Below are 26,305 nucleotides of genomic sequence, written 5' to 3' on the forward strand. Positions count from 1 at the left end.
TGAATCAAAATGTAAGATCCTTGTCGACAAGCATGTTTTCTTTGCAGATCATATCACGTGCCAATGTTGCTATGGGAAACGCCACAACAAGCAACCCACGATCAGCCGCCACCTCCACAGTGGGTTATTTGCTTTGCCTTGCTTTCTCATGCACCTAATTCGACAACTCCCGGTAATCTGCGACCTTGCGACATCGGGCCGATATCATATTTGACCGCCCAAACCCGCCATGAGTGTCGCGTGCCAATACTAACTGCGACCACCAACGACAACGCGTGATCAATATGGCGCGCGCTGCAATAATCCCACGATCCCCTGCAAAACGGGCGGTACGAACTTCAACCAAATCGACAGCTGCTGCCGATGCAAAGAAGAAAGCTCCCCGAAGAGCAATTCCAGCACCACGGGCTGCGCCCCCGACCGATGATGAGTCCGATGACGAGCTGGGGCTTATCACAAGTAAACCCGCAAGACCTAGTGGACGTCCTCCTGGCCGACCAGCTACCAAACCAAAAGCGACTGGAACTGTGACTGCGCGAGGAAGGAAGGCTTCCTCGGAGTCACTCACCGACCAGTCAAAACCCCAGAACAACACCCGCAAAGATGAGATAGGAGAAACCGAGGCACCAAAAAAGCGTGTGGGAAGACCGAGAAAGAATCCGTTGCCCGAAGAAGCTGCTACGACTAAGGCTGAGGCAGCGCCGAAAACAAGGGGACGACCAAGAGCGGGAACAATAGTGAAGACCTCTCAGGCCAGTGAAACTACGGCCACGAGCAGACGGACACGTGCGGCAGTCGATACAGCGAATGAGACGAAATCGAACCAAATTAGGATTGCAACTAACTCGACAACTATACGCTCAAATCTTCTACGTGGGCCCGCCAAGAAGAAGACAGTGAAATTCCAGGATGTCTCGGGCTCCGAAGCAGAGGAATCTGCGCCCGAGGTTTCTGCTGTCGGCCGTCGACGGGTAGCTACCAAGAGTGCGGGCGTTGGCAAGACCGGCCTTGGAGCCACCCCTGTTAGCAAGCCTGTGGCAACCGGCACTCGCGGAAGGAAACCAGCTGCAGCGAAGAAGGATACGGCCCAACCATTATCTCCCAAAAAGGCCAAGCAGGTAGCCAAGTCTCTATCAGCCTATGCAAGCTCCGACGGAGAAGAAGATGAATTGAACACCATTAAGGACGATACCAAGGGCTTGGTCAGACTTGTTGTTCACTCGCCTGTTAAGCGTGGTTTAGAGACTACTGGACTGAGCTCTCCTGTACGGAGGATCAATTTTACACCCAAGAAGGCGTCCAGCTTCATGGACGAGAATGGCGAACCGAAACTACCAACCCCAAAACACGGATCAGACGGCATCGGTCTTAGCTCCCCAGTCAGGAAAATCAACTTTGCACCGAACCGCAGCCAGAACGCAGTCGCAGATAATGGTCACCTCGCTCTTCCATCTGGAAATTCGGTTGTTTTCAGCGATTCTATGATCATGTCTAGCCCCGCAAGACGACCAGCGCCATCATCTCCCTTCCAATTCTCCATGAAAGACACCCCGAATCGTGGAGGTTCCCTCTTCCGGGACAGTGTGAATCCAATTGCCGCACCCGACTTTACACCCGGACGTGTTTCTCCACTGAAGATGTCACCTAAGAAGGGTTTGGGTGCTAATTTCTCGCAATCGGCTTTCAAGGCTTCCACACCAGTAGCCCTTGCTCGAACTCCCTTGTTTCAGAGCCCCGCAAAAAGAATACCTTCGCCATTCAAAAACTCGATATTTTCCACTCATACATCCGTGGTGGACAATGACGGAACCCCCCTTAAGACGGTTGAACGCCCACAATTCACCACCCCCAAATCCTCGCCACGGACAAGCCAGCCAGACGAGGCAGCCTTTGAAAAGGACACTGAAATGGTCGAAGATGTGGCTCGAGACATCTTTGGAATTGAGCTATCTTCTGATGGAAAGGGATCATCAATTTCTCCCATCCAGAAAGATATTGCTGCCTCGGAAGTAGCTCCAGACTCATCCAATGATGGAAACACCGACCCTCTCCCTGCGGCGGTGGAGGCGGAGGCCGAGGGAGAGTCAGAACTGGAAGAAGACGAAAGTGAATATCTTCAAGATAAGGCTCAGCCGGAGGATGAAGAGCCTGAAACAATTTGCTTCGACGCGATAGAAGAGGCCAATATGCCAACTGAGGACCACTATGATCAAAATCAGCAGGAAGATTCAGGTTCCGTTAGCGAACAACTTCAAGACCACACTCAGTTTGACCGCGAGGAAGCCGATACAATCTGCTTTGACGACATGGAAGAGGCCCAATTGGCAGCGCATGATATCCATGACCAACAAGTTCAGGAAGCCTCGGATTCCGAAGAAGATGAAGAGCTCCAAGATGAGAACGATTTTGAATATGAGGAGCTTGACACAGTTTGCTTTGACGCCATGGAAGAGGCCAACATGCCAACCGAGGACCACTATGATCCAGAGCCTCAGGAAGACGCAGGGCCCGGAGCTAGTGAACAACCTGAAGACCAGGCCCAATTCGACCGCGAAGAAGCCGATACAATCTGCTTTGACGCCATGGAAGAGGCCCAACTGGCAGCGCGTGATATCCATGACCAACAACTCCAGGAAGCCTCAGACCTAGAGGAGGGTGAAGATGTCCCTGACGAGAGCGAATTTGAATACGAGGAGCTTGACACAATTTGCTTTGACGCCATGGAAGAAGCCCACCGCGCGGAGAATGACCTATACCACGAAGAAGATCAGGTTGACTCAGTCATGGAGGACACGAGTTATTCTGAGGAGCTGGCAGTATTGGAGAAGGAGATTGAGGAGGAAGAACTCCGAACTTTTGATACAGGATTCCGGTGCCAAGAATCGACTCCAGAACCTTTGCGAACTACGGAGATGCAAGAGCTAATGGAAGAGGGGCCGAATGAACTCGCTTCGCCCTCAAAATCACCATTGCATTTGACCAGTGGCGATGAAGTCCAGCGGACAGTTGACTTAGATCATCCCTTAGAGAGTGAGCGTGAGTGGCAAGAAGAGGCCACTCACCAACCCGAGGACGAGGAACAAGTGACGAGCGAGGAAAGCGAAGTGGAAGATACTGAGTCTATCCTAGCCGCGCCTGCGTTTTCTACAATATCGTCAAAGCCTGCCTCACCATATGAGAGCAGCCATGTTGAGGGTATTACAACCCCACTTGAAAGGACGCAAGCGACTCCTTTGTCAAAACCAAGTTTCGCGGTCGGCGAATCTACTCCATTGTCCGTAAATCGCCCAGACAACTCAGAGAATGACCATGGCTCCACCCTCGATGCCAAGAATGCCAATAACGTCATAATTGACACGCCCCTGCATGAAGAAAATAGCTGGAAACCAAACACCCAGGTTGACAGTCCTGCTTTAATGGCACCCAGTCTCTTCAACACACCAAGCGTTGCAGGTCAGCATCAATCCCCTGCTGAGGCTAGCATAGGCTTTACACCACTGGCACAAAAATTTGGTCGCTGGGAACAAAATACGCCTTCCCAAGCTAGATCACTCCGACCGCGTCGCCGTGGAGTCTTTTCATTAGTAGGCCCCTTGGATCGCACCAACAAGGAAACTCCGGCGAATTCTGGTACTGTTCCGTATCCTGATTTGTCAAAGAGCCCTTTGGAAAACCCGCCCTCTTTGTTTGCCGAATTACCATCTCAACCTCAAAGCGGTACTACTTGTATAAGCCCCGATTATGAACAGACTCCACGGCCATCTTCCATTTATGAAGACCATCAAATAAGAGATTCTCCAAGCACACGCACGGATATATTCGAGGATCCTGACTCGGGAAATATTGAACTGGAGCATACTTGCGTCACTCAAGTCCCGCAAGATCAGGATCAAGACTTCCATCTACTCGATGACAAAGAGAACTGTGGTCCTCTGATTCTTCCTTCAACCCCAATGAAGGCTCACGTCCAGCCCGACGAATTACGCACCATTCATACTGTCTCAAAAGTGCCTTTGAAGGCTGAAGGTGACATATCCCCTCTCAAGCTGCGCCGCAAGAGAGGTCTGTCCCCCGCGAGCCCATCTCCCACTCGGTCTTCTCCGCGTGTTCGCAAGCCAATCTTCATGGCACTCAACGATAGTGTACCTATTCTGTCTCCTTCTCGGAAACCTCCACGGGTGAGCAGAAGTCCGACACCAAAGCGCCGTTCTGTCACAAATAGACGCAGCAGTGTAAAAGCACCAGTGATGGCTCCGCTCAGTAATCCTGTCGCAACCGCCAGTCCTGCCAAGAAGCCACGTCGTAGTATGAGCACCGAGCAGATGGCTCTGCATGGAGCAGTCGTGCATGTGGATGTTCATACCACCGAGGGTGAGGATGCCTCTGGTATTTTTGTGGAACTTTTGCAGCAAATGGGTGCTCGGTGTGTGAAGTCCTGGTCTTGGAACCCTCGTTCCAGTCTCTCGCCAAGTGATGGTGTAGAGCCCAAGGACTTGAGAGTTGGCATCACGCATGTTGTATACAAGGATGGTGGCCTGCGAACTCTCGAGAAAGTCAAGAAGGCAGCGGGTCTTGTCAAGTGTGTTGGAGTCGGCTGGGTCCTCGAGTAAGTTTATCTTTTGTACACTTTCTTTACATGGCTTTTCTAATTGTTATTTCTAGCTGTGAACGGGAAAACCAATGGCTTGATGAAACTCCGTACGCGGTTGACAGCTCTATCATCCCGCGCGGAGGCGCTAAGCGCCGCAAGAGTATGGAGCCTCGTGCACTAAGCAATGTGAACGGAACACTCGTGCGCATCTCTGAATCTCCCGCGCCATCTGCCGGCGGACGTCGCAGTGGTGTCAATCCCGGTGCCGTTGAGGGTTTCCGCAAGATCACACCTCCGACCCACCAACAGGAGATGCCGTCCACACCCCAACGACAATCTTCTTCTGATAAATACCAATTCCCTGCTACTCCGGGATACAACTTTGCCAACCTTGATGCCATTGGCATGTCGCCCGCTACACCAGGATTCCTTGGGAACCGCTCCAAGCTTATCCAGCAATCTTGCCCGCCAAAGCAGAGCAATCGAGGACTATTCCCGAGTGCTAAGCCTGCGAGTACCTTGCTCGATGATGGACAAGATGAGGAATCTAGGAGACAGCGCCGCTTCCGCATAGAGGCTGCCAGGCGCAAGAGCCTTGTTTACAAGCCTGCCGTCGGTAGTCCTCTCGTTCCTTGATTTTATTCATTACATTATTCGCTTTATTAGATCCATACCCAGTCACTGTAAATACGGGGACTCTTTGTTTGGGCGTTTCTTGCATTTTGCCCCATGGGCGGCGAGCCGGATAGGTTGGACTGTTTTGTGCAAGGACAATTGTTGCTACTTTCTTCGAATCTCAGTTAAATCAATTCAATCCCAGATGATTTACATCCAGACTTTTTACTCATATCCGAAAAGAGGCCAACTTGCAAAACATACATGACTTTTGATTCAGAAACTCGATGATAATGCCCGAAATATTTTCGCTGTCCCGCTTCAACATTCAGATATCTCGTGTCAATCCAAATAGATGATATTACTCCTCAGACTCTTCACGATAGAATCCAGCAACCAAGAAAGCCAGCTCCAAAGCTTGCTTCTCGTTCAAGCGTGGATCACAGAATGTCGTATACCGCTCGCCAAGTCCATCCTCCGTCAGCCCACCAGCACCACCCACACACTCGGTAACAGCCTCTCCGGTAAGTTCTAGATGCATACCACCAAGGAACGACCCTGCAGCGCGGTGGATTTCCAACGCCTGCTTCAACTCAGACAAGATATCCGTGAAGTGGCGGGTCTTCACACCAGACGGTGTGCTCTGCGTATTGCCATGCATAGGGTCACACTGCCAGACAGGGATATGACCGGAGGCCTGCACAGCGGCAATATGACCAGGGAGGAAAGTGGCGATTTTCCCAGCGCCGTATCGCGAGATCAGAGTCACCTTCCCGACTTCGCGATCCGGGTTCACGACATCCAGCAGCTGCACCAGCTCATCTGCCGCCATGCTGGGCCCGATCTTGATTCCGACGGGGTTAGCGATACCACGGAAGAACTCGATATGCGCACCGCCGAGTTGGCGGGTCCGGTCGCCGATCCAGAGGAAGTGGCCGGATGTTGCGTAATAGCCGGTTTCGGGAGCCGTGGTGGTGCTTCCTGGGCGCGCTGGGTGGCGGAGGAGCCGGGTTAGACTCTGCTCGTATTCTAGGGAGAGGCCTTCGTGGCTGGTGAAAATGTCGGCTGTCTCGAAGCCGCGGTCTTTATCAATTCCTACCGTGTGCATGAAGCGCAGGGCATCCTTTACTGCGCGTACGGTTTTGGCGTATTGCTCTTTGATTGAGGGCGTGATTACATGGCCCAGGCCCCAGTCTAGTGGGGAGTGCAGGTCTGCCAGGCCTGAGGACAGGGAGGCGCGGAGATAATTCAGAGTCGCCGCGGAGTGGAAGTAGGCTGAGACTAGACGCGATGGATCCGGTTGGCGGGATACAGGGTCTGCTGCGAAGCCATTGATATTGTCGCCGCGGAAAGAGGGCATTTCCACTCCGTTGATGACCTCTGTTGGACTTGAGCGTGGCCTAGTTTTGTTATTAATTTTGTGGTCATGAATTAATGAATGAAAAACATACTTTGCAAACTGGCCTGCAATCCGGGCAATACGGATGACGGGCTTATTGGCGCCTATTGGTGGATTAGTTGTCATGTTTCTTTGCTTTTTGTGGGGGTCTGACATACCCCAGATGAGAACCAAACTCATTTGCAACAAGAGCTTCACTTTGGCTTCGATCATTTCTTGGCTGCAATAGTCGAAGAGCTCGGCACAGTCACCTAGACAGAATGCTTAGTGCTTGTTTGGGGGATATGCTTTTCTTGTGCGACATACCACCCTGTAGAACGAATGCTTTGCCCAAAGCGACATTTCGTAGGTTCTTCTTGAGATTGATGATCTTCAAACCAGGTCAATATAATAGCTAAGATCCAGTCTGAAGGAAAGACATACTTCTTGTGTGGTCACAAGTGGAGGAAGCTTCTGTAGTTTCTGCAATGAGTCTTGCAACCCTTGAGCATCCTCGTAGATGACATCTTGCTTGATGGGCTTTTGTGTCCAGGCTAAATATAGTCAGTGATATTGGATCAAATGTGAAACAGAGTTACAGATTTTTGCTCTTACAACTAGGGCTCCATTCGGCCATGGTGAAGGCAATCCCGAAAGGTGGGGGGGTCAAATTTCTTCGGTTTGACCAGCAGTAACAAGCAAATGCAATGGGTAAGGAGTTGGAATAGGCAGTAGAGTATTGGAAACTTCTTAGAAATAGTAATAAAGGACCGATGAGCGAAAATATATCAAGGACGAGCAACAAAAGAAAGCTAAACAGTGGTGTGTACGTGATACGCTTATTCCCGGACTCGGATGACTCACCTTAATGCCTGATATTCAAGGCATAGTATTTAACTATCCCACATCGTTCTGTGTGACGATATAGAGGTTGCTACTGGAGTTCAGTACAGCTTCAGTCAAAAACAGGGGAATGCTATTGACCAACTACAATTCAAATTGAACTCTCACTGTGTAGCAGGCTAGTGACATTCATTCCTCAAGCTATCAAGTAGTAACCTTAGCATGAACAATCGTATGGAAGGCGTCACGTCCTATTTAAGAAGTTCTGTACTTACTTAGAATTGAATGAGTTTGACGGAATCTTTGATCAAGTGGATGAGTGCTCTTCTCGAACTTGGTTATGTATATAGTGATATGCCATATGGGGCGACAGAGTTTTGTATAGAAATTTCACTACCCCAGATTTAGCGAAAGCCGACCCTGAAGCTAAATTTGGAACAGAAAAGACGGACCACGGAAACAATAAAAGGGGCAATCCAGGGCAAATGCTGGCGGACATGGGAAATTAGCCCAATCGTTGGCGAATAGCGAAGAAGAACGCAGGCAACTCTCGTGTCGAAATCGGGTCTAATCAGGCGACCACAAGGCCCCTGCGCACTGTGATTGGCCAAGTCTCGCGACTAAGCCTTTTGTGGCCATTTTCGGTTAGCGTCGTTGGTTAGGTTTGGCTAGTTGAGTACTAGCGCGGCCCTAATAGATGAGGGCCCTGGTTTCGCCTGGCTCCGAAGATATTTATTAAGCCCTCCGTCAGCTTGTTTTTTCTTTCTCTTCTATTCAACAAATATTGTTCCTATACTCCCACACTCGTTTGAAAATGCAGTACAAGGTCCTTACCACTCTTTTCCTCGCCGCCACGGCCCTGGCCGCCCCTGCGGATCCTACTGCTACATCCTCAGGCACTGAGACTGCCGACAGCGATGAGACCTACGATATCTCGGATGTGCCCAGCTCAATCATGAGTGTTCTGGCAACAGCCATCCCGGCCTCATGGTACGACGAAATCATTGACCCTGCCTCCCGCAGCGTGATCATCAGTGAAGCTGCCGCTGGCACCTACCCAGCTTGGTACAACGCGTTGCCTAGCAGCGTCAAGGCCTGGGCCACTTCCAACTTTGACGACCAGCTCGCTGGTGTCTCGGCAACTGCATCGGCAACCGGTACTCAGACCGAGACTGCTGATAGCAGCGCCATCGAGACTGGCTCCACCACTCCTTCCCGCCAGACCTCCAATGCCGCCGTGACCACTTCGGCTTCCACCACTGCCTCGGGCTCCACCTCCATCTCGAGCTCCAGCTCTGACTCCAGCTCTGACTCGAGCTCCAGCATCATCTCCAGCCCCAGCTCCGCCTCCAGCTCCGACTCCAGCTCTTCATCATCTTCTCCCTCTTCTTCGCAGTCTACTGGTGGCGCCCCTGCTCCTACTGGGGGCATTGCCATGGGAGTTGCTGGTATGGCTGGTGTTTTGGCTCTGGCTCTTGCCCTGTAGAGCATTGCATAATTATTCATTTGCCTGCCTGGCTGTTTATAATAAACTTTGACTTCTTGTGCATAATCCGTGTATATAATAACCTTTTCATTATATATAAGCAAGAATATTAGGCCGCATATGCAGTTTTGTCATTTCAATGGTCTTCTTAAATGTAGATAAATTATAGCCCACGTAAGTACTACATGATATAGACTGACCAACTGATCATGCTGCTAATCGATTATTATAAGGCACTATCGCGAACAAGAAGATTGACCTCTGACTTGATATGTTACAAAAAGAAAAGAATCGAAAACACTGCCGGTGTCTCTCGCTGTCTTTATCCAATTTTAATTGTCACTCGTAAAAAGGTATGGTAAATCGCTTGTTTGGTTTTCGGTTTTCGGACTGTTTATAAGCTCAACTGTTAGCATATCCAATCAGTACAGATAGTGATACAGTCCACGGGAATATAGAACCAGGCCAGTCAACAAGTCCACCAAATAACATCATAAAAGCGTACGGCATTTCTCTTTGCGGACTGTTCATGATAATTCAGGTTAAAATCTTCAAAATCAACACCGATATAGAGTAATGCAAGCAGACAAACCGCAATTGATGGGTCACTCTGGAACCCGATCCTCGATGTAATCAAGTAGCCTGAGAAGACGATTGTAAACTGTCCTGTCACTATTCGGGCGATTCATAAGTCTCCACACGAGCATATTCAGCTTGAAATGGAGCCCATGACAGTCCCGTATGAATTCATCGACGAAGTGCGTAAGAGACTCGTTTCGCACTGTCTGGCAGCCTGGGACATGCTCAAACATGGCCTGTCCCGTGCTTCGGATATTGTCCACCTCAATTGGAAGTCGGCCTAGCTTCTCGATTGTGGTTTGGCGATCTTCGGAAGACGGATCTTGCCAGCTTAGCCGGTCAACGACCTCCATTATGGAGGCTTGGAAGTGTCGCCATGCGTCGTGATAGGCCTGTTCCCAGATGGACACGCCGGAGAAAGAGGAGTTTGGGGACATCGTGAAAGTCTGTTAGTAGACCTGTGCTAGGCTATATAGTCGTTAGTGAAGTGATACTCTAAAAATAACACAACAAATCGAAAGAGACAGTGAAGTAAGGATGCGACCATAGCCGATTGACGATTAGATGAGAGCTGCACCGAGGGGATAACTCGACGCGGTGATGAATGCCTTTCATGGAGCCACTTGGAAAGTCGGGGACACGACAAAGGCTTGATTGTCTGAACCACGACTAATCAGATCTCAAGTCAAAGTGATCAAAGCACACAAAGGCCCTTGTTTATTTCATTTGTCTATTTGCTACTGACCCTAACTAGCAAAAGTTGGGGTGTATTATTTCCTTCGTATGAATTCACCACTCACTTCCTCTATCTCGGCAAGGCTTGCTTCTATCCACCCCGCCACTATAGATACTATTCTTATTCTTGTTTCCCGGGTTTTCAAGGAGTTTCTGATCAAAGCCTTGCGCGAGGTAGATGCGCGAATCTCTCGATCTATAGCCATGAGTCCCTCTATGGCGACCTTGATCAGACACACCATCAGCGCTGATATATACGAACAAAATCGGCCAAGCAGGTGCGACAGCTAGTAGTTTGATCTTCTATCAGTCAGTGGCCATCTCAAAGGTCACGCTTACATGCTTTACAGTTGGTCGAGGACGAAAGACGCAACGACTATCTGGGTGGTTCGGGTCCCGCCAGTAATCTACCTAAATTAGGGAAAAATAATAGGTGGTATTCAAGGCTGCGTGATAGACCGAATATAGGCTGATTGAAATCGTGCTCGAATTTGTCTACTCGAGGAATCTAGACTAGTTCGTGCTAGTTCCAATCTTGAAGGTTCAATACCCCAGTTCACTCATTCATGTTACAAACTATGAATACTACATGCAAAATCTGAATTGACAGACTGGCGGTAAGAAACTCATGCCCGGAGTATTTACGGTCTCATATCTCGAGTCCATTGTTGGCCAGGCGGTTAACTCGGCAACCTCTTCATCGCATTGACCCCACGCAAATGTGGGGTGAAATTGTGTCATAGCTCCTTTTTCACCCCGACTTTTCTTTTCTACAAGAGTTACAGACTGCTTTACGTACGGAGATAAAGTGCCAAGGTAGAATTCTGCACAACAGTGTGTCATACACCCGATCGGTATCTACCCCAGGCGCGCTCGCGTGACAGCTTCCCGAACCGGGATCTCCGTTGATGGGGACTTCTCCGCAAATCCAGAACCATGGCCAAGACCGCCACGAGGGCCCAGAATATGTCCATCCTGTCTCCCAGGACGGTTTCGACTTGACTGGTCATCATGTAGACTTGTCGGATACAGAAAGCGACTCCGATCTTGAGAGCGATGACACCGCAATTTTCGGAAACCCCCAGCCGAGGAGATTGGAGTCCGCGCCGCTGATAACAAGTCGTCGGCGATTTTCCTCAATTGATGAAGATAATGATCATGACGGCGTGCTCGGGCCGGTCGAGGAAGACGAAGAGAAACCAGTGACTTGGAGCTCGCTACCGAAAAAGGGCCAGTTGGCAATCTTGACCTTGGCGCGACTGTCAGAGCCGTTAACGCAGACCTCTCTGCAGGCATATCTGTTTTATCAGCTCAAATCATTTGATCCATCTTTGCCAGACTCGAAGATCTCCGCCCAGGCGGGTATGCTCCAGGGTTGCTTTACAGCTGCGCAATTTATCACCGCTGTCTGGTGGGGCCGTCTTGCCGATGCTGAATGGATGGGACGGAAGAGAGTGCTGTTGATCGGATTGATGGGCACCTGTCTGTCTTGTATAGGCTTTGGCTTCTCTCGATCTTTCGCGACGGCCATGGTCTTTCGGACACTAGGTGGGGTATTGAACAGCAATGTGGGAGTGATGCGGACGCTGATTGCAGAGATCATCGCCGAGAAGAAGTAAGTTGATATATTCACACAATGTGCCATCCTAACTTGAGCTAACTGTTTAGATATCAATCCCGCGCGTTTTTGCTCCTACCCATGTGCTTCAACATTGGTGTAATCATAGGTCCAATCTTGGGAGGCACTTTGGCCGATCCTATCAACAGCTTTCCCCAATTTTTCGGCCCGGGATCTGCTATCGGAGGTAAAGACGGTGTCTGGTGGATGCAGCATTGGCCCTATGCATTGCCAAATCTTTTGAGCGCAGTCTTCATATTCACGTCATTTCTCGCAGTATTTCTTGGGCTCGATGAGGTGAGGTCAATCTCTATCCGTACTGATATAGTCGCTAACAATGAAACCGCCCAGACCCATGAAATTGCACGTTATAGAAAAGACTGGGGTCGTAAAATGGGCAAGCGGCTTACAAGAGCTTGGGCCCGGCGACCCCGGCACTATCGTCCACTTACACGCTCCAGCGACGATGACTCCGTTTACACGGACGGCAGCCTCGGTGCTTGGTCTACGCCATCAAGCCCAGCCCGCTCTCGCGTGCATCCACGGCCGCATAAGAAAATAGGGTTCTGCCAGATCTGGACACGCAACATTGTCCTGACTTTAGTGGCTCACTTCCTGCTCGCCTTCCACACCAGTGCCTTCAACTCTATGACATTTGTATTTTTGCCCGCACCCCGTGCCCCAGAGAACTCCCGGCAAGGTCTTTTCCATTTCGGCGGTGGACTAGGTCTTCCATCATCCCGAGTTGGGCTTGCTGCTGCTATCATTGGTTTCATCGGCCTGCCACTCCAGATCTTCCTATACCCGATGATACAGACAAAGCTGGGCACACTGACATCATTCCGAACGTTCCTTCCCTTTTCGCCCATTGCATACGTGCTGATGCCCTTCCTTGTGGTTCTTCCACGCATACCATGGATTATTTGGCCCTCTTTCACGTTTGTCATTAGCTTACAGGTCATCTCGCGGACATTTATCCTGCCCGCTGCTATCATCCTAGTAAACAACTGTGTCACGGATCCGTCTATCCTAGGCACAGTCCATGGAGTGGCACAGAGTATTGCTAGTGCAGGTCGGACCATGGGTCCTTTCCTGGGTGGTTGGGGGCTGGGCCTGGGCCTCGAGAATAACATGATTGGAGCTGTCTGGTGGGCACTAGCTGTTGAGTCTTTGCTTGGTTGGGCTATGCTGTGGAGTATTTACGAGGGCAAGGGAATCGAACACAAGAAAGATGAGATAGAGGAGGACGAGGAGTGATTTTCTTCAACCTGTTGATAACCATTGTCTACATGCCTTTGTGACAACCAGACCCCTAGCATAAAGAGCGACTCTTGATATGTTGAAACGAAGTTTCGTTCCTACCTGATTGGTTCCGACTCAACCCATTAAATTGTGTCAAAAGCAGTAAATAATTTGAATCAACACGCCTGAACAGATGGGGCAATGAATGCCTTCATTGCCTCGGTGGCATCCCCATCATGAGCCTTGAGCAACTCCGTGGCTTTGGTCTTATTTAGATCGAGCTGCTCAGCCTAGATACATCAATAAGGCTGCACAAAGACGAGCACTGAGGCCATAGACATGGTAAACATACTAGCAGTGTAACATCAGCTGGAGCAACCTTAACTGTCTTCTTTTTCAGTCCATCAGTCTTCGGTCCCTCAGCCGTCTTCTTGTTGCCTGAGCCCTGTCCAGCAGCTATTTCTAGCCGACTCATGGCCCTTCCCAGAGCTTCTTGGTTTGCGCTAAGCGGAGCTCCGGCGGAGGCACCCTCCGTTGCGATCTCATTTGTGTTGAGGGAGGAGAGAGCGGCGGCGGCCTTGCGATCTTCGGCGTTTGAAGGAAGGGCAGTTTCGACGGTTTCTGGGTCAGCAGTTGCGGAGGGAATTTGATCAGACATATTTGCTTTGTTCAACGGACGTTGCGAGTTAGAGTTGATGTCGACTTGAGCTGTTCACTGTTGACAACACGACGTCACCGATAAGCCCCGGGTTCAGATAAACGCTGACATAATTATTTTGTCCATCCCCGGGTTTTGATCTAAGAAATTGGACTATGTTGTACATTCTCTTTGGGGTGCCTACCGCCTAGAACAGTATCCCTCCTTCCATGATTCTATCAAAAATTCAATCCTGTTTTATCTCGTCTTCCTAAGTTTCATCCTAACTCAAGTTCTAGCAAGGGTTGAAATTAGAAAAAAATTGATAAAACAAATGCACCGACCGGGATTCGAACCCGGGCTGTTGCTTGATTCCAGATATCGCTCTTTAGGAGCATGGGAAAGCAACGTCGTAACCACTAGACCATCGGAGCTTTATTACAACGATAATCCTTTACAGAAATCCAGTACTCTCCTCCTTTCTTCTACAGTCTACCTACACAAGACTCTTGAAAGACTACCGAGAAGACTTCTGAAGAGACTAATAAAGAGACTAATAAAGAGACTAATAAAGAGACTAATAAAGAGACTACTGATCCTATTGAGCAATTACAAAGGCCATAAACGCGGCCCACTGAAACTCACTTAATTCATCTTCACCCAATTCTCTCTGAAAGATCAGCGCAAACCATGGTTGAGCTGTCGATCCGGGGTGAACTCTATGTATTTTTACTTTCGTAGAGAGTATGAGCAGGAAATAGTTGTTCGGCTCAAATATAAATTACCAAGGCCTTGCGCTAAAACGTACAAACAATCAACAACAATTTCGAACAGGTAGGAACATTATGATGTTAACAAAGCGAGCGTGCATGCTGCTTCTGGTACAATTCAACATCACATTGTTTCTCGAGCGAGTTGCGTGAGTCTTGGGTTATCGAGGTGTCAGTTCGAGTATGCTTTGTCGTCCAGTTCTCGAGGGGGACAGCTTCGACACGATGCATATCGTTTATAAACTCGGCATTGGACCTGTTGATGGGTTCGGTACTCGGGCCCTTGGCACCGCTGTACTTGCCGGGCGTTGTGTTTTTATTTCCTCGATGAAAAGGTAACTTCCATGAGCGAGAGAAATTGGATGAAGGATGAGAGTGTGAGTTGTTGGAGTAGGAGCCGCTACTATCATTGTTCTGGTTGTCGGGCTTCCCATGTTTCTGGGCTCGGTTGCTGTTGTACTGGAATGCCTTGACACCAAACAACTTGCGCAGGAGTGGCCACCAGCACATGAGGTTAGCGACATATATTGCCGTGCTAGATTCACGGATGTACCAGATTTGGTACGTTGTGGTGAGAGGAGAGGCAAAATTGAAATATTTGTTTAGAATGGCAGCAATGATAGTGAACAGGCCCAGACTCATGACGCCGATGAGGACAACCTTTCTGCGCCGTTTGAGTTGAGCTTTGATAAGGAGGGGAATCGGAATGGCGAACATGACGGCATCAGAGGAAATATTGAAGACGGCTTGGGTTATCGAGTAGTACTGGTATGTCGCACACTGCATGTTATCCACCGGCATGGCCCAGTATTGTGAGAACGGCCGGCAGTAAACTGCATAATATGTGACCATTATGACGACAAATCCGACGGCAACGTAGACGGCAAGGATCTTGATATAGAGGTTCGATTTCAGATTCTGCGTGATTCGCCAATAGAGCATCAACATGCATGTCTTGACGCCCCAGGTTGAGATCAACATGCATTGCTCCAGCCCAATGACAATCTTGCTTCCATAAATCCGATCGCTGACTTGCTTTGGGTCTGCTAGCACCATGTCGTAGTCTTTAGGGTCCATGAGGTTCGTTGCGTAGCGGGCCGATATTTGAATCAGTACTAGCAGTGTGGTATATATTGCCTTTTGAGGAGCCGTCGGGTAAGTCGAAAGAAGTGACCATCATAATCGGCGATGATAACACTTACAAATGTTGCTGCCATCACATAGTCGTCCACTGGAGTTACTTATTAGCAGAATTCGAAACAAACCGATATTAGCAGTCTTACCAAACAACCGTTTATATGACCCATTGGCAATTATGCGAGCCACACTTCACTGCAGTTAGCAATTGCTCTAATTCCGGACTTGCGTCTCAAACCTACACTCTCCCGACATAAATAACAAGCCCTATAGACCAGAAGACTATGGCTTCTGTGAAAAGCTGGTTTGGAGTGGGCGACTCGTTACCCATCTTGAGGGATAGAGCGACCTTCTCCCTGAACCAGTTCTCAAGTTGTCAGGACGCGATAGAACGAGTCTACCATATATGAGAAATGGCAATTTATCGAAGCGTTCTGATGAGAAGCATCAGCGACAAGTTTGAATTGGCGCCATCACTTGTTTACCGGGAGCCTGGGTAAATTGTCAAATTATGTATTCGGAGCAAACTACTGTGCCGAGAGAGCGATCATTTCATCTAGTCGGTGAAAGTGGCTAACCTTAGGTCCCGAAGATGGAATTAAAGCTACCAACCGAGGGCTGTGGCGTCATGCGTCCTGACCCATGAGATGTCAGTGCTAGCTGACAAGCAAGGAAGAATGGGGCGTAAACGCAAGGGGTTACTTGTCTCCAAGCACCAATCTGGTCAATGACAGTCGGCTTTGGAATGTACAAAGTAGGCACGAAGTATGGAATAGATATGGGAGAAGAAGATTTATGCTTCACATTCCTCATTTGTGTCCTGGGTCCTTCCTGCCACCGACCGAAGAGGCTGGTTCAGCTCGTGACACTGTAAATGTCCAGTGTTGTGCAGAACGACGCAGTTGTGCGCGAATATCTCTAATGGGATGCGTTAAGCGAGATTGGTGTAACGACATATCCTTGGTCGCCATTCAATATTTCAAGCCGTAAAGTTCCCCCTATGCGCGTTGCTGATAGCTTTGTGATCTCCATGCCTCGAGCATACATAAACAAACTTGTTGACAGATCATATCCCAATAGTGGATACGTAGGAGCGGTGCGGCTGATATTATTGGGAAGTTTGGAACGCTGATCTGCATGGCGATCCAAGCGAGATTCAATAGTTCCTAAACACAAAGATTCTCCATAAAATAGACTTGCGCGATCTGCGAACTAAAGAAAGGGTTAATAAGAACTGGCATGGCACGCCAGTCGTGGACCGAAGATCATGTCTGATATGAATGTTCAACCTCCTTCATTTCATCCCTATGGAACCCTATTTCCCGATCAATTTTCATGATCTTAAGATTTGCAGGTTTGGTTTTGGAAGCTGAAAAGCCGCTAACTAGTGCATGGGAACTTGCACCTTTGCTCAATTGTACATCTGTCCTGTTCTAAGTACGAATATGCTTGCCATGCTCTGTACGGTTGTATTCCGGACTGCGGTATCTTTAGTATTTTCCAGCACTCGGGGAAGTTCTAGAATAACGAATAAATACAAGCGCTACTGGTTGCTACTGCTCGAAAAACTCGGCAAATCTAGCCGTATGAACGAAAGTCCAGAGCTGGTAGAGCAGGAAGGGATTGAATATGATCCGTAGAACGGCTGTGTTCCCATCCTACAGAAATAGTGATTCATAGTGCAAAAGTATACTCCGTACGGAGTGAGTCCAGTTCGGTCGATTGGAAGCGTGTCGGTGTGAGAAATTTTGCATATTTCAAACATAACTATATGTCTAGCTCTTATGGCATTGGCTATACCGGAATGTCCTTGATTACTCGGTTTCCAGGGATTTTCCGATACGGCCATCTCATTAACCAAGGCCAAGAACGTCCACAACCTCAGGGCCACGGTTAAAAACTGCGTCACTATGTGGCCGATTTTGAATGCCATAGCTCTATTTAACTTCTATCCTTCGGTTGGTAATTGAGCGCTTCTTAATTTGGTGACTCATTATGTTTTCATGTCCGCTAGCTAGCATGGCAAACGAAGCACCGATTGAAGCGAAGTCTGTCGCTAATGAAGAGGTCGCGCCGGAAGACCATTCATAACCGCTAAAAGATCTACCAGCGAGCCCTGTTACGTTGCTACAACACCGCAGTATGTATATTGTTGATGAAGTTGAAGCCGGTCATGTCCAGTATTGATCATCCGCGTGAAACTACTGAAAAGGGCTGTCCGTAGTTGGTGGGATAATGATTTATTATTGTATTAGCAAGGACACTATAAATGAGCTACTCAAATGGATGATTCCGTCATTTAGAGGCTCTTTTAGATTCAGATGATACCGATAGAGAAGACTTAAGTCAACACGTAGTCGAAAATATATATATTCTCCTAGAAAAGAAGAAACGAGGATTTGTACTATTCATCCAAGCAGCGAAGCCCTATACAACATAGAAAGCTCTGCACTCTATAACTATGTATTCATATATTTATACATAATGCAAATCATCAATCATGCGAGGCCATGTGGTCGATCTATCACGGACATCGCGATCTTGTGCATGGCGCAGACTAATTGAATGTCGCGCAGCAAACCCCTAAGAACGCTGGAATGCAGAATATATTTGACAGACCTACTAAAATTTGGGAAACACAATATTGGAGGGTTACCCCAACTGGATGAAATTCGCCTCAAGCTACGGAGTAGTCCGTACATTGTATGTGGCCAAGCCCATCGGATCGACGCCCCAAACTCCGCATTCGCCGCGAATCCCCCTTACTTAGTCTGCGATGTATCAACTCAGCTCCGATTCGGGCAGGTCACAAGAGAAACAATTCGTACTCGTCCAATCAAAAGCAAGATCGTAATACATTTGGGTAGTGCACTCCGTAGATACGTATAGTATGGGTCCTTTTCCAACAAAAATAGTGATACTATTGCCAATAACGTCTCTAGCTCCATATTTCATATAGGGTCTCAAAGAAAACACATGCATTCCTTCGGAGAGACTAACCCTACTCGCCTGAAGCTTGGACCTCGTGTAATACATGTGGCAGCCATGAGGGCATTGGCGTCACATCTTGGTTTCCTGTTGCGACATACCTGATTGTTCCTGTGCGCCCTGTATGCTCTGTCAAACCAAGTGGGGTGATGCACCTCCTTTTTCCCTTTCCTCGACCTAGTTGCTGCAATGCCTCAATCCCTTTGTTAAATATTCGCTCTAACATCGCACGACTTACGACAAAATGGCGGTGTTCTCATGGCAATCCTCTAGGGACACTGAAAAGCCCCCGAAAGGCCATGCCGCAATGGATGAAGTACGGCTTGAATCTGCACTTGGACACAAACAAGAGCTGCCGCGGAACTTTGGGATGTGGAGTTTGACCAGCTTGGGTATTGTCATTGCAAAGTAAGGCCCTTGAGAACCGGAAATTGCACTGATAGAACCTCGACAGACTAACAGGACCAAGTTCTTGGGCTTCAACAGGGGGTACAATCGTCGCTGCGCTCCAGAATGGCGGTCCAATGGCTGTTCTATACGGACTGATTCTAGTCAGCATTTTTTACACGACCATCTCAGCTTCCTTGGCCGAACTCGCCTCCTCCATGCCCTCTGCCGGTGGAGTATACTACTGGTCATCAGTTTTGAGCCGGAATCGGGGCCGCACAGCGGGGTTCTTTACTGGGTACCTGAATGCTTGCGCGTGGCTGCTGTCAGCATCATCGATGAGTTCCATGTTGGGGAATGAGGGCGTGGCCATGTATCTGCTCAAATACCCGAATGTGAAGTGGAAATCCTGGCAAGTATTTATTGTATTCCAGATTGTCAATTGGGCGTGCTGTGCCATTGTATGCCTGGGAAATCGTTTCATTCCTGTCATTAACCGCCTTTCCCTTATCTTGTCGATGTGTGGCCTCGTTACAACTATCGTGGTTCTCACGGTGATGCCGAAAGATCATGCCAGCAATACCCAAGTGTGGACTGAGTACCACAACAACACGGGTGGCTGGTCAGACGGGGTGTGTTTTATGACTGGTCTGTTGAATGCTGCATTTGCGGTTGGAGTCCCAGACTGCATTAGCCATTTATCAGAAGAGGGTACGTCAGACTCAGGAGAAAAGGAAAGGAAATCACCAACTAACATGTTTTAGTCCCCAAACCCGAGATCAAGGTTCCTCAAGGCATAATGTTGCAGATGCTCACAGCCTTCGTCACATCCTTTGTGTACCTGATCGCCCTCTTTTACTCTATCCAAGATCTAGACGCTGTCTTTGCAAGCAACATTGGCTTTTTCCCAACCGCCGAGATCTACCGACAAGCGACAGGGTCTAACGCAGGTGCCATCGGTCTGATTGCAGTACTGTTTCTCGCAACCTTCCCAACGCTGATCGGGACATTCGTGACAGGCGGTCGGATGTGGTGGAGTCTTGCACGCGATAACGCGACACCCTTTTCGAACTATTTCGCCCAAGTGCACCCGACACTGAACTGCCCCGTGCGTGCCACAGTCGCCATGAGCGCTCTCGTCACTTGTCTGGGGTGTATATATATCGGCAGCACGACGGCATTCCAAGCGCTGATCTCGTCGTTTATTGTGCTGAGCTCGCTGTCCTACTTTGGGGCCATCTTTCCGCATGTTTTGTCTGGTCGTGGAAATATGGTCCCCGGGCCATTTTATATGGGACAGAAACTTGGGATGGCGGTTAACATTGTTTCTTTGATGTATATTTTGGTTACTGTTATTTTCTTCTGTTTCCCCCTCGTGTTGCCGGCCACGGTTGAAAATATGAACTATACCAGTGTGATCGTTGTCGGCTTGATGGCCCTCACTGCCTCCTGGTGGGTGTTCCGTGGTAGACGCCAATACAATGGCCCTCAGTATAGCTTTGAGGCTGCTGAGCGGTTGGCTGCTTTCCAAGAGGGCAAGCAGGGCCGCCGATCTTTTATTGATCTTGTGGGTGTTTCGCCTGTTGGTATTGAGCATGGAAATGCTCCATGATGGACGAGAAATGGATTCTGAAATAATTAAAATGGGGCGAATTGGGACTGTTGTTGCGTGTTGATGACATGTAATCTCGTCAAAGCATGTGTATCTATATCTTGAACTAAATTTGGATGGGATTTGTGTATAAAAGTGCTGTCTATAGTCAAGCAAGGCGAGGCTAGAGATCAAATATGGCCGCACGATTAGCGGATCTTCAATTTGAAATTGGGAATAGGCGTCTTCAGGTCATAACTATCATGCATAGAGATCAATAGTGGGAGACAAAATATCCTCTCATCTTCACAGTCGCGACTTAATGCTTTGCCCTCCTTCCCAGGCCTCTCCAGCTTCAAGTGTCTGCCAACCAGACACCGAGCCAGCCTCCACACAGATCATGTTCTTGTAAGCCTCATCTGGGCCGAAATCGGCCATACCTTTGGCCTTCTCAATCCATGGGTTCCAGACCACAACATCAGTCAAAGCTTCCCGAGTGATCGAGAACAAAGGTTGGTCATCCTTCGCAGATGCAACCACAATTGGAGCGGAAGGATCCAGTTGTTGGTAAATGCGATCGGTTTCTTGGGTGATTGCCAATGCGGGGGACGATTCAGTGTGAGAAGTCGCTTGGAGAGTCTTATCGATGTAGGTCTTGGATTCGAGTCCCTTGACACGGATGTCGGAGATATCCTATTTGTAAAATTCCATTAGCAAGGGAATGAGAGGGGCGAGGGGGTCCTGGAGTATTTATCATACCGCAATGTTCAGATACGTGTGCATCAGCACCTGGAACTCAAAGTTCTGCTGGCCCTCGTTGCGAACCTGCAGTGCCGTCTCTAGTGAGTCCGTGGTGAGTGTAACACTGTACACTAGACCGAACTCATATGGCCATGCCGCGCGGAACTCATCGGTCAGCATCGAGTGCGACAGGCCGAAATCCAACTTCACAGTGAGATCAGTTTGGTCGCTATCCCTTCCGGGCGCTTCCGAAGAGGATTTGCCCAAGAACTCCCAGTTAGAGTTGCGAGCGAAGCCATGTTGTGGTAGAGATGAGGTAGCGTGGTTCTGGGGCGGGGGACCGAAGACCTGGAGAATAAGCAGGGCGGTTAGCTGTAGCTCAAATCGAGAAATTGTAGCGTTCACATACCGGGAACACCAGCGGAATGCCACCTCGGATAGGCTTGGAGCCATCCAGATGAGCCTTCTCACTGATGAACAGCTGCTCCTGGCCGCCCGTCTTCCACGAGGTCACAGTAGCGCCATACAGGTGCACCGTCACTGACTGACCAGTGGGCAGCGAAGCTTCAATGATGTTGTCCTTGATGGACAAGGTGGGCTGCGGAAGGGAAGCTCCCACTCCAATTGCTGAGGGTTTGTTTGATCGGTCCATATTTTCGAAAGTAGAGAGTGTGTGTCGAAAGGGAGAAGAGAGATGCTTTGGATGTCTTGACGTTTCAGGTGGAAGCGCGGGGGGTGGGGATCTTATCGGCCCCGCCTGTTTTGTTTTGACGGCCTCCGGTACCTTAATGTTCGACATTGGGAGTTTTTTTGATTTCAAGCAGGCTAACATTTCTAATGACCATCTAGGTACTAGTGAGGCTCGTGGTATTTGCTGGAGAAGGACTTGAAATAGCAAAAACCCATATCATAACCAGCTCATCTTCACCTTAACGACAAGAACAAGATATATACAGCCTATAGCTTCGGCAGAGTCGAATGTACACTATCTAACTTATCAGAACTCTTCCGGCCCGAAATCGACTCTGGCATGCCGGATTCAAAGTCAAACACCCCGACATCTGGCACAAAGTCGTGTTCCTTAGGCTGATTGGCGGTCATGATTTCGGTGCCCTCGGCCCTCCGGTGCGGTGGGATAAAGACATCGTAGTATCGCGGAAATACCACACCGAGCAGAGTTAAGAGCAAACAGAAGTGCGCCAAAATAAACCCGGCGATCATCATCGGGTCGTATCGCAAGGTATAGAATTCAGGATACGCGAAGCTGAACACAATGGCCAGAATAGGCGCGCTGACGTACCGGAGTAGAATGGGCCAGAAACGAGGAATGTTCCAGTTTCCATTACCGCCAACGACACCGTTCAGGTCGCGTCTCAATTGATTACCCTACAAATATTAGTTTCCGTTGGTGCTGGATTTGTTAGCAGTGGGGACATACCGAGTAGAATGCTAGATACCAAAATCGGGCGAGAAGAGGGTTCCGCCCCCAGAAACTGGCGGCTTTGATAGCCGGGGTCGTGGCGACGAGGACGGAAAGAATTGAACAGACGATATACAACCCAAACCCGGCGCCAGCACCAGCTGATGGATTCGAGATACCGTGTGCGACGGCGACTCCGACAATCTGGCCACCAAAGTATCCGAAATTATACACAACAAAAGCAGGCAGCCCTGTCTGGCTCACCACGTCGTGCCAGCGATAAACCGTGGTTGCACCGACAAGCTCCGACCAGACAACAAAGATCAATGCCACATTGTTAATCCATCGGTCGATTCCATCCAGCAGGTAGAATCCAAATTGCGTGCAGTATGGCAAACTCATAAGGAATGAGATTATCGTGAGACTAGTCACAATCATTGGCCGCGACATTTTCATGCCCGAATCCACGGCTAACGTGGCCACCGCGTCGAGCATCACAAAGGCCGAACTAAAACCGAGAACCACCAGGGTAAAGAATAGAAGGATAGCCCACCAATTCGCACCAGGCATGTGAAGAACAGCCTCGGGGAGGGTCAGGAAGCCGACAACGAATGCACCCAATCTCTCGCCATCTTGTGGCCAACGTCGGAGGTAGCCGATGACACCAAACACGGCAAAGGCAGCAAAGTTTTCGAATAGGATGTTACTTCCGCAGATGAGAAATGCGTCCATGACAGCATTGGAGTGTTTGGAATTATAGGAGGCATATGAAGTGAAATAGCCGAAACCAATGCCGGTGGAAAAGAAGACCTGTCCGACGGCGGTTTGCCAGACAGTGCCCGAGGCTAGTTGATCGCTTCTCCATGTCGCCCATAAGAGTCGGATACCCTCGCCCGCATTTTCCAGTGAACACGAGCGACCGACGATAATAATGGTGGTGACAATCGGCAGACCCATCGTCCAGTAGACCACGCGACCCGTCAGGCCCACTCCACGGAAGATGGAGATCCATATGAGAAACCAAATAAATGCGCTCCAGCCGACCGTCTCACCGATGAGGGCAATGCCGGGGTACACGGTATAGTGGGCAACGGCACCATTGCCAGCAGTGAGATTACCCACGGCTGGATCGACATTGGCGACGACATCGCCCATATAAAATTCCTCGATTCTGCCCTCCCATGGCAATGGGCTCCGGAAGGAGTTGCGGAAATAGTTCATGATCCACGCCAAATTGACCGTAAAGTATTGCACGACGACAAAACTGACCAAAATCGGGCCCATGCCAACGCCTTTCAGTCGATGGTTGATATTATTGAACGCGATCATCGTCCCGCCACGATAGGCTTGTCCAATCGCAATCTCGAGAATAAGGGCCGGAATGGCAATGGCGAACACAGCTAATAGGTAGGGGATAAACCATTGCAGCCCATAGTTATTGTAGACTACCGACGGGTATCGCAGCAGATTTCCCTGACCGGCGCAGCCTCCCATGGCGGCCAACAGGAAAGCCGCCCGAGAGGGCCATTGATCACGTCCATCTTCGGATTTTTGTGGAGGAGGAGCAATCCAGGCCACGACCTTCTTCAGATACTGGGCGAGTACCATGATGGTACCGATTAGACGAGGAAGGTGTCAGGCGGTTGAGATCTTTAAAACTTCATGTGGTGAGAACCACGCTGTTTGCAAGAGACAGAAGATAAAGAAAGTAACAAAGTCGACCAGAAACCTCCGTAGCAGATCAGAGACGCTTTCGTATGGCTTCCGACTGATGCCAAGGGCTTGCCAACCCTCTCATCCTGCTGCACCCGTCACCTCGGACCCATGCCAAGAGGCTTGGGGAGGAATTCTCAGCCTAGATCTTTAGATTCGTGGGTGGTGCGATGGGACAGTCACGCCAAGAGTCTTGGAAGCATCCCAGTGCGCTGATGGTGTGCCTTGTCGTGGTATTGTTGGCGGGATCAATATTACGGGCAAATATTAGCCAGCTTGGCTTGGTCATATGAGATGACATGCAGGCATCTCATGGTCATGATAGGCGGATGCAGGGTTCAGCCAAATGAGGTGAAATCTCTGATAAACAGTCGAAACCCCTTCGATTGCCAAGGGCGCGGTTCTTGGCATGAAGTTGCGCAATTGCATGGCAGCTGATTGCGACATATACTATAGGTAGAGTGGGTTTAGTAAGGACGCAATTAGAGTCATACTCTGCTCTTCTATTTCTAACTGAAAGCTCAAAGCTCTTCGGTCTAGACATCGTGAAAGCCATTGGGAGGAGACCCTCGACAAGAGTAAGACCAAGGAAATTCAGAGGTCCTTTTTGCAATGTTGTCATATATTCAATACCTACCCGTGCTGCATAAAGGAGGACCTTCTACCCTGTAGACTGACTCCTTCAATCTGTTTGATCTCATCTTCCGTCAGCCGCCATCCAAGCGCCTGCATATCCTGCTCCGCTTGACCAGCATCGCGCACACCAACCAGTGGGAGAACGCCCTTATTGATAGAATAATTTAGCGCGACAGCAGGAACAGACACATGCCGCTCTTCAGCAATACTCTTTAAAACATTGATAGTAGGTTCCAGCATACGCATGGGATAACTGCTAAAACGCCGCCTTTGCTGCGGCTCATTGAAGGTCGAATATTTCCCAGAAAGACGGCCCTCGGCTAGCGAGGAAAACCCTTGAAAGCAAATACTGCGTTTTTGCATTCTCGAATCAAGCCACTGACTTCAGGTAAGCGACGAACTACTGAGTACTCGCACTGGCAGACAGAGAGTGGGACATCGTGCTTGGCCAATTCATCAGCCATCTTGATCATTTCATTTGTGTCATAGTTAGCCACTCCAACCGCGCGCGCCATTCCGGATTTCACGCAGCCGGCCATGCCCTTAGCGACAATGGATATCTTGCTAGGATGTATAGGCCCTTGGACGAGATAGATGTCGACATAGTCTAGTTGAAGACGCACGAGCGAATCTTTAAGCTTAGACTTGGGCCCGCCAGACTGCAGGACTGTGTTGGTTATATCTGGTGTTGATAACCATTTGGTCTGTACAACGAAAGAGTCGCGAGGCATGTCTCGGAACAATATTCCACAGATCCGCTCGCTCTCACCGTCGCCGTAGGATTGTGCTGTGTCCACGAAGGTCAACCCAACAGCCTTGAGCTTGGCCCATGCTGCGTGGATGCGCGGTAGGTCTCTTGTTGGGTTGTAATCAAAGGTTGCTTTATCCCCCCATGACCATGCGCCGATACTCAGGCAGGGAATAAGTACATCCTTGCCACTCACACCGCGCAAGGTGATTCGGCTGTTCGAGTCGGGTGTTAGGCCGGGTGGAAGCATGCTGACCGGGTCGCTGAGATAAGGGTCCACCGGCTTGGGGTGTGGTGAGCTTGACATATCGGCTGCTAGGCAGGCTTGCATCATATACTGAGTGCCTGGGGTGGCCATGGCTTGGACAAATATAGTCAAGTCAGTATGTACATATGATTGCGGAAGCTTTGAATGATTCCTGTTTTGCCAAATTGATCAGGACTGGTTTG

The 26,305-nt window shown here is 49.3% G+C and overlaps 11 protein-coding genes across 11 annotated transcripts; 4 read left to right on the forward strand and 7 right to left on the reverse strand.

The window, feature by feature from the left end:
* Positions 1-284: 284 nt before the first annotated feature.
* Positions 285-5,227, forward strand: LCP9604111_4949 (uncharacterized protein; the record flags this gene model as incomplete). The annotated part of the gene is made up of 2 exons (XM_039072704.1): positions 285-4,606; positions 4,663-5,227. 2 exons carry the CDS (start codon positions 285-287, stop codon positions 5,225-5,227), a joined length of 4,887 nt encoding a protein of 1,628 aa, XP_038928920.1.
* A 340-nt stretch (positions 5,228-5,567) lies between these two features.
* On the reverse strand, positions 5,568-7,221 carry LCP9604111_4950 (3-deoxy-7-phosphoheptulonate synthase class II; the record flags this gene model as incomplete). Its single annotated transcript, XM_039072706.1, has 6 exons — positions 5,568-6,606; positions 6,658-6,709; positions 6,764-6,856; positions 6,912-6,975; positions 7,029-7,138; positions 7,200-7,221. The coding sequence occupies 6 exons, from the start codon at positions 7,219-7,221 to the stop codon at positions 5,568-5,570; spliced, it is 1,380 nt and encodes a 459-aa protein (XP_038928921.1).
* A 1,020-nt stretch (positions 7,222-8,241) lies between these two features.
* LCP9604111_4951 (uncharacterized protein) lies at positions 8,242-8,913 on the forward strand (the record flags this gene model as incomplete). Its single annotated transcript, XM_039072707.1, has 1 exon — positions 8,242-8,913. The coding sequence occupies one exon, from the start codon at positions 8,242-8,244 to the stop codon at positions 8,911-8,913; it is 672 nt and encodes a 223-aa protein (XP_038928922.1).
* A 605-nt stretch (positions 8,914-9,518) lies between these two features.
* On the reverse strand, positions 9,519-9,929 carry LCP9604111_4952 (uncharacterized protein; the record flags this gene model as incomplete). Its single annotated transcript, XM_039072708.1, has 1 exon — positions 9,519-9,929. The coding sequence occupies one exon, from the start codon at positions 9,927-9,929 to the stop codon at positions 9,519-9,521; it is 411 nt and encodes a 136-aa protein (XP_038928923.1).
* A 1,206-nt stretch (positions 9,930-11,135) lies between these two features.
* LCP9604111_4953 (putative MFS multidrug transporter) lies at positions 11,136-13,102 on the forward strand (the record flags this gene model as incomplete). The annotated part of the gene is made up of 3 exons (XM_039072709.1): positions 11,136-11,842; positions 11,896-12,142; positions 12,197-13,102. 3 exons carry the CDS (start codon positions 11,136-11,138, stop codon positions 13,100-13,102), a joined length of 1,860 nt encoding a protein of 619 aa, XP_038928924.1.
* Positions 13,103-13,263: 161 nt separating this feature from the next.
* On the reverse strand, positions 13,264-13,745 carry LCP9604111_4954 (uncharacterized protein; the record flags this gene model as incomplete). The annotated part of the gene is made up of 2 exons (XM_039072710.1): positions 13,264-13,377; positions 13,440-13,745. 2 exons carry the CDS (start codon positions 13,743-13,745, stop codon positions 13,264-13,266), a joined length of 420 nt encoding a protein of 139 aa, XP_038928925.1.
* Positions 13,746-14,575: 830 nt separating this feature from the next.
* Positions 14,576-15,962, reverse strand: LCP9604111_4955 (uncharacterized protein; the record flags this gene model as incomplete). Its single annotated transcript, XM_039072711.1, has 4 exons — positions 14,576-15,631; positions 15,697-15,725; positions 15,778-15,821; positions 15,874-15,962. The coding sequence occupies 4 exons, from the start codon at positions 15,960-15,962 to the stop codon at positions 14,576-14,578; spliced, it is 1,218 nt and encodes a 405-aa protein (XP_038928926.1).
* Positions 15,963-18,863: 2,901 nt separating this feature from the next.
* LCP9604111_4956 (putative choline transport protein) lies at positions 18,864-20,618 on the forward strand (the record flags this gene model as incomplete). The annotated part of the gene is made up of 3 exons (XM_039072712.1): positions 18,864-19,027; positions 19,089-19,717; positions 19,771-20,618. The coding sequence occupies 3 exons, from the start codon at positions 18,864-18,866 to the stop codon at positions 20,616-20,618; spliced, it is 1,641 nt and encodes a 546-aa protein (XP_038928927.1).
* Positions 20,619-20,903: 285 nt separating this feature from the next.
* LCP9604111_4957 (D-hexose-6-phosphate mutarotase) lies at positions 20,904-21,990 on the reverse strand (the record flags this gene model as incomplete). The annotated part of the gene is made up of 3 exons (XM_039072713.1): positions 20,904-21,290; positions 21,357-21,686; positions 21,748-21,990. 3 exons carry the CDS (start codon positions 21,988-21,990, stop codon positions 20,904-20,906), a joined length of 960 nt encoding a protein of 319 aa, XP_038928928.1.
* Positions 21,991-22,295: 305 nt separating this feature from the next.
* LCP9604111_4958 (sodium:neurotransmitter symporter family protein) lies at positions 22,296-24,366 on the reverse strand (the record flags this gene model as incomplete). Its single annotated transcript, XM_039072714.1, has 2 exons — positions 22,296-22,724; positions 22,777-24,366. 2 exons carry the CDS (start codon positions 24,364-24,366, stop codon positions 22,296-22,298), a joined length of 2,019 nt encoding a protein of 672 aa, XP_038928929.1.
* Positions 24,367-25,104: 738 nt separating this feature from the next.
* On the reverse strand, positions 25,105-26,213 carry LCP9604111_4959 (uncharacterized protein; the record flags this gene model as incomplete). The annotated part of the gene is made up of 2 exons (XM_039072715.1): positions 25,105-25,427; positions 25,487-26,213. The coding sequence occupies 2 exons, from the start codon at positions 26,211-26,213 to the stop codon at positions 25,105-25,107; spliced, it is 1,050 nt and encodes a 349-aa protein (XP_038928930.1).
* Positions 26,214-26,305: the final 92 nt, after the last annotated feature.

Source organism: Penicillium roqueforti (assembly GCF_015533775.1).
Source record: "Penicillium roqueforti strain LCP96 04111 chromosome Unknown scaffold_11, whole genome shotgun sequence".
Classification (NCBI taxonomy): Eukaryota; Fungi; Ascomycota; class Eurotiomycetes; order Eurotiales; family Aspergillaceae; genus Penicillium; species Penicillium roqueforti.